At 49.3% G+C, this 6,330-nt stretch overlaps 1 protein-coding gene and 1 non-coding gene across 2 annotated transcripts; one reads left to right on the forward strand and one right to left on the reverse strand.

Annotated features, from left to right (window-relative positions):
- The first annotated feature begins 3,042 nt into the window (after positions 1-3,042).
- Positions 3,043-3,206, forward strand: LOC130843633 (U1 spliceosomal RNA). Its single transcript, XR_009051072.1, has one exon. It is a non-coding gene; the product is annotated as a U1 spliceosomal RNA (small nuclear RNA).
- Positions 3,207-4,807: 1,601 nt separating this feature from the next.
- LOC130837322 (cytochrome c oxidase subunit 6C-like) lies at positions 4,808-5,048 on the reverse strand. Its single transcript, XM_057710160.1, has one exon. The coding sequence runs from the start codon at positions 5,046-5,048 to the stop codon at positions 4,821-4,823; it is 228 nt and encodes a 75-aa protein (XP_057566143.1). The 3' UTR covers positions 4,808-4,820.
- Between the last annotated feature and the right edge of the window lie 1,282 nt (positions 5,049-6,330).

Here is a 6,330-nt window from a genome sequence, read left to right on the forward strand (position 1 = left end):
TTCCAGAGAAAAATACTACAGACTGGGTGGCTTAACCAGAAATCTCTTTTCACACATTCTGGAAGCCCAATATCACGATCAGAAGTTCCTGCCAATTCAGTTTCTGGTGCGAGCTCTCTACCTGGCTTGCAGAAAGCAGATGCCTCCCTGGGTCCTCACAAGGCCTTTTCTCCTTGCTTGAGCTGGGGTAGGGCAGGAGCCCAAGCTCTCTGGTATCTCTTCACTTAAGCACACTAATTCTATCAGATCAGGGCCCCAAGCTTATGACCTCATTTAATTTTAATTATCCTTAAAGGCCCCTTCTCCAAATACAGCTCCACTGGGGATTAGGATACAAGATACGAATTTTTTGGGGGGGATACATACAATCAGATCATAACACCCTCCACAGCCTCCTCCTCCCATGAAGGCTCTGGTCTCTTAGCTCTGCTCACTGGGAACTTCCCAGGCACTGGGTCCTCCTATTCCTCTCCTCACAGACTTCCTCCTTCTCTCTCTCTGACTCAGATGCCTCCACATGAGGCACAGCTGTTGCCTGGCTGACACTCAAAGGCAGTGGACTGACTTGCATTCACCTGGATGACTTTCAGAAGACAGGGGCCACCACTGACTGATACGCTTGCAGAAATGTGTTCACCGAGGAGACGGGCTGTGGTGGCAGAATAATGCTTCCCCAAAGATGTCCCCATCCTGGTCCCTAGAGTGTGTGAACATGTTACCTGACATGGCGAAAGAGACTTTGCAGGTGTGATTACATTCAGGCCCTTGAGATGGGGAGGTTGTCCTGCAGGACCCCATGGAATCCCAAGGGTCCACGTAAGTGAAAGGGAGGAAGAAGAGTTGGGGTCAGAATAATGCGTTCTGAGAATGACTTGATCAGCCGTGACTGGCTCTGAAGACGGAAGGGGGCTATGAGAGTAGAATGTGGGCACCTTCCAGAGGCTGGAAAAGGCAAAGAAAGAGATCCTCCCCTAGAGCCTCCAGAAAGGACCTCAACCCCACTGTCACATTGATTTTAGCCCAGTGAGATGCATCTTGGAATTCTGATCTCCAGAACCATAAGATAATAAATGTGCGTGGTTTTAATTCACTAAGTGTGTGGTAATGTGTTACAGTAGCAACAGGAAACTCCTACAGTGGACATCGGTGGCCATTTGTTACCATGGCTGTAGACCAATTACTCTAGCCCCAGAAACGTGAACTTTCAAGCTTGTCAATTCTCAGTGGAGATAATGTAAATAATACTGGATGGTGTACCAAACCATCCCCTTATAAGAGGCTGAAACCCTCACCCTGTGCTCAGGGATAAACATCTAGTATGCTCCGAGGCTGGGTGGTACATGCGTGTATATTTGAGACAGGGTTGCATGGCCTTGGGCACTGGATTTACAATGTTCTCCACGGGGCTAGCTGCAGGGGGTTTTATCTGAACCCCCTGCCTGTGTATGAGGACCTTCCCACATTCTGCAACTTTTAAGGATCACATACTGGCTTTCACAGTTTTCCTAGGGGCTAAGATGTGGGTCTATTACCAAGAGCTGGCCAATCCCCATGAGTAACAATGACCCCAGCATTTGACAGGAGTTGAGAGGCACAAGGAGTAGGCCCTGGGGAAATTCTTCCTGTCCCGTGCAACAGAAGACTCTCCCCACCTCCAGATCCTTAGTTTAACACCGACCAGGTGCAGCAGAAGTCGCAGAGCCATTGGCGGTGTCTAGTGTCCAGGGCCAGTAGTGTCACCTGTGCAGAGCCACAGGGGTTGTCACTCAGCAGGGGGCACCCGTGCCCTTCCCATTTGGTCTGTGTGCTCCCTTCCATTGGCCTTGTTTATTCCTCCCTGTTTGTAGAGACTGGTTCTCCAGTTGGCTGGAGAGTCTCTGAGCTAGCACTATCCCTTGAAGAAAGTATATTTCAGAGGAAAGGAGCCAGAGTCTATTTCTGATGGCTGCAGAGAGAGAAAGGAGGGGAAAGGGAGAAAGCAGGGAGGAGGAAAGGAAGCTTCTTCCTGGAAGTTGGCTGGGTGCTGAGTTCCTCTGCGTCTAGGATTCTCCGCAAGAGTCACTTTCCCCCTTAAGCCAGAGGCACTCTCAAGGATCCAGTCACTCCACTCCTTGCTCTCTGGTCTGAAAACACAAGCTGGCTTCCTTCTCCAGCCTCCGCGGCCCCGGCCCCCACCCCCACCCCCAGGTCGAACCAGTCTTACCCAGTAAGAGAAAACAAACCAACCAACCAACCGCCCTTCTCCAAGCAAACACGTCATCTTTCTATCCCTTCTTTTGGTCATCCGCTTCTTTTTCAGAATCTTCATTTCCCGTATTCTGTATGGTGAGGAAAGCAAAAGCACGGTCCCTGGGGCACCACGAGAACCAAGCAGGAAGGACGTGCACAGACAATACACCGAGCAGCACTGTGGGAGGCAACCCTGAATCTGTGTGTCTATGCACAGGACACAGACATGTGCTTTCATTGTGTTCCTATAAATATATACCTCTAGCCCCTGCCTTACGACTTCTTTACTACTAACAAACATTTTGGGTCAGTCACACACGATCCCGGAATTCCCCTCCTCGGTGTGTAACGCAAGACTGAAGGGAAGAATGCCAGGAGGCTGGCAGAACCCGCCAGTATTTCAGATGAAAGCTTAGAGGTCCGTTACCTACATGGGCGGAAATCACGACGTCACGTCCCCTTTCGGCAGCCGATGCGCCCATTGGTCGTCTGGGCAGGGGTGGGAGGGGAGATGACGGCCCAGGGACCCGGCGTGGGTGGGAGGAGGGGAGCCGCCTTAGAGGTCAGGGATGGGGCTTGGCTTATGTAAATCTTGCAGCGCAGGGGTGCCATTCCCGGCCAGCCACTCCCCGGGCTGTGGAAGTTTTCCGGAGATGTAGCTCGGATTTTCTTAGGAGAGTTGTTTGGAGGGGCGTGGAAGAGGAGGGGGTGCGGGGGGTGGTGGAGGGGCTGGGGTGGGGGTTGTGGCAAAGTGAGCGTGTGTGTACAGTGGAAGAGCCTAAGGCTGTGCGGGGACGGGGAGCGTAAACGTTCATACTTACCTGGCATGGGAGATACCATGATCACGATGGTGGTTTCCCCAGGGCGAGGCTCACCCATTGCACCGGGGGTGTGCTGACCTCTGCGATTTCCCCAAATGCGGGAAACTCGACTGCGAAATTTGTGGTAGTGGGGGACTGTGTTCGCGCTCTCCCCTGGGAGTGGGTACAAAATGACAGATAAATCCAAGCAACTGGGATAGTGGGTGGAAAAGCTATTGAGCAAGAACTGTGACCTTCTTGCTTATCCCAGAGTTTTGCATTTTTTTATATTTTAATCTTTTTCTCTAGCGCATTGGGTAAAGGTGGTAGATAAGCCAGTAATGCTTCAATGAAAACTGGGAGGTCTGCATCACGGCCAATGCCTAGCCAGGTTCTTTCTTTCTCTGCACAAACCAAACACAAGCTTTTGCTACCACTGCAGATATAAGTTTCTCTGCAGATTTAAGCTTCAAGGGGTTTTCCTACTTCAGGATTTCATTCTGACTGTGGAGCTCTGTTCTATACCCTGCAAAAATCTTGCACAATCTTCACCGGTGTTTCCAACTTGGACTTCAAAGTAGGGGTGGCCCACCATACACACTCATAAGGACCTGGGTTTATCCTCCTGCCAACAACAACAGAAAACGTGAAACAAAGACTTTGAAGAGACTGGGGCATCAGGTGAAAAAGGATAGTGCATGGTTCCGGAGAGGTGGGAAACAATGGCTCCAATTTACTGTCTGCAGAGAGTTTCCAAGCAAGGCACTCCAGGGCAAACGGAAAAGGAGCCCGGTGGACCTTGCTGAGTTGAGGACACTGAACCTGAAGTCCAGGGAGGCCAAAGGAGCTAGGGTCCACAGAACAGAATCCCCGGGGGAGAGAGATGCTGCAAGTAACTCAGAGAGAACTGCAGAGGAGATCCCTCCTGCGTGCAGCACAGTACTGATCAGTGCAGCCCTGGCAGGAAACTCCCCAAGGTCAGGGGGAGAGCTTTGACAGGATCAGAGAACAGTGCCTGGCACTCACACAGATAGTGCTTGTCCCCAACAGGTAGACTGCAAGGAAGAAAACAAAACAGACAGACAAAACCTCTCAATTCATGAGGGCGTGGGGTGGAGTACTCAGGAATGTCTTGCCTCAGGAGGGCAACTAGTTAGCCATAAACTGAGTGCTGCTCAGAACCACTTAGTGAATCATCAAAGCATGACCTGAAAGGATCAAACTGTTTGTAAGTAACTTGAATGCATCCCTGAAGAAAGCCCAACGTTTACAGGAACACACAACTCTCCATCATCCAACAAGGCAACATTCACACTATCTGGCATTCCATCAGAGATTCGGAGGTATCCAAACAGGCAGGGCAAATGACCCATAATGCAGAGACACATCGATCATGTGCAAACAACCCAGAGCTGACACCAGAGAAGGACATTAAAACATTTATTCCAACTGTATTCCGTAACTTCAAACAGTTCAGTAGACACATGGGAAACATAAAAAAGACCCAAATGAACTTCAAGAGATTAAAAAATAATAATAATAATAAGAGGGATGAAAACTACAAATACTGCAAGGGATTAACAGCGAGCAATTAGAAAATGCAGAAAACAAAATTTTTTTAAAATCATTTATTTATCAAGAGAAACTATTCCTTAGCCCAGATATTCATAGTTCACAGTTTCACAGTTCAGGAATACAGGTAAGTGCCAAACTTCCATGAAACTCAACCCAAAGAAATTATATGGCACTTAGAATGCTCCTTCAGGAACAGTCTGCCTTTATATTCCAAAATCACTTTGCACTCTGAAAGATACCAGCCTTCCTCATCTCCTCAAAATCTTTCATGGAATCATAATTTCTGTAGAAATCTGCATATGCCTTCTTTCTTGGTTCAGCCACAGCAAACTTACACAAAGTTGCAACTCCCAGGGAGACAATGAATGCTCCAACCATATGAAATCGCAGACGCGTGGCCAGAAGGCCACGCATCTGAGGTTTCATCAAAGAACTGGAAGCCATGGTAGTTTTTCTCCTTGACAGCTCAACGACGACGTCCTTCCAGACAGATGGAGAAATGGACCAGAAGAAACAAATTTTTTTTTTTTGAAGGTGGCAAAACAACAGTAATTGTTGACTTAAGTACAGAGGAAGGAGCAAACCCTTCTAATGAGTTCATTAGGTGCACAGGCAGCTTCCTAAAAGGTTCCTGGCAGCACCCACTTATCCAGCACGGAGCACAGCTCTGAGATGCCACCAAGGAAGGGGCTCGCCCACCAGGGAGTTCTTGTATTAAATACCCAGGTCGAAATAATGTGGGCCCCGTTTGCAAGGAGTTGAACTTTGTCTTGGGTTGGCAGTAATGTAGGAGGTCCATCCAGCTCCTCAGAGGGGAATGCAAAGATTTTCTGTGATTCTGTTTTCCTAGTCATCCAGTCAAGGCCTGGTCTGTGGCTCGGTGTGGTGGGGTGCCAGCCCAGTGAGTGCTGGCAGTGGTGACGTCATGAAGCGTTACCCACGAAAGGGTGTGGGTCCTCTGAAGTCCAGGATTTGAGGAATGGCCTGAGGACAGATTATGCTATTTTTAGTCATCATGTTGAGCCCACTGTAAAACAGCCGCTGTGAGGAGAATCATGTCTGAGAAGGATTGCAGGCATCTCCATCTCTTTTTCTCCCCCAGTTCTGGATGGAGCTGGAAGGAGTTAAGGTACTCTTTAGACCAAGGCATGGCAGTTTTCTAGGCATGTTTAGAGATGTAGGTGCTCTTCCTGGAAGGCTAGATTATCCACCACTTTCAGTGCATCACCACTTAGAGATCTTTGGGTCTGCCTGTTGCCTCCTGCACCAGTGCAGCTTTGTGAGGCCCTCACTGTTGTCTAATCCAGCCTGTGTCCCCTCCTCATCACACCCCAGCAGGTGCCCTGGCCCCGGCGAGGGCTTCTTCTCATTGCCTCCCAAATTGGCCATAACGTAATTTTTTTGTGTGTAGTTGATTTACAGTGTTGTGTTAGTTGCAGGTGTACCACGAAGTGACTCGGTTATATTGGGTTGGCCAAAGAGTTGGTTCGGGTTTTTCTGTAACGAACTTCAGAAGACACAGATTTGAATAGGAATTGCATTGACTCTGCAGATCACTTTGAGTGGAAAGCCACAGTCCCAAATGAAAGGGTGCAGGCGCCCTGAGACCAGGCGGTGAATACTCCGCTTTGGGGGTGCCCCGCAGGTGGTGCACAGAGCCTGATTGCCGACGTCAGAGCTTGGGTAAGAGATTCCCCCCACCCGTGTGCCTGTGCCTTCATCCTCT

This window comes from Hippopotamus amphibius, chromosome 1, assembly GCF_030028045.1.
Source record: "Hippopotamus amphibius kiboko isolate mHipAmp2 chromosome 1, mHipAmp2.hap2, whole genome shotgun sequence".
In the NCBI taxonomy this organism is placed as follows: domain Eukaryota; kingdom Metazoa; phylum Chordata; class Mammalia; order Artiodactyla; family Hippopotamidae; genus Hippopotamus; species Hippopotamus amphibius.

What these genes read in the sequence shown, in the direction of transcription:
- LOC130837322 (XM_057710160.1), bottom strand. Translation starts at nt 5,048, where the DNA reads ATGGCTTCCAGTTCTTTGATGAAACCTCAGATGCGTGGCCTTCTGGCC.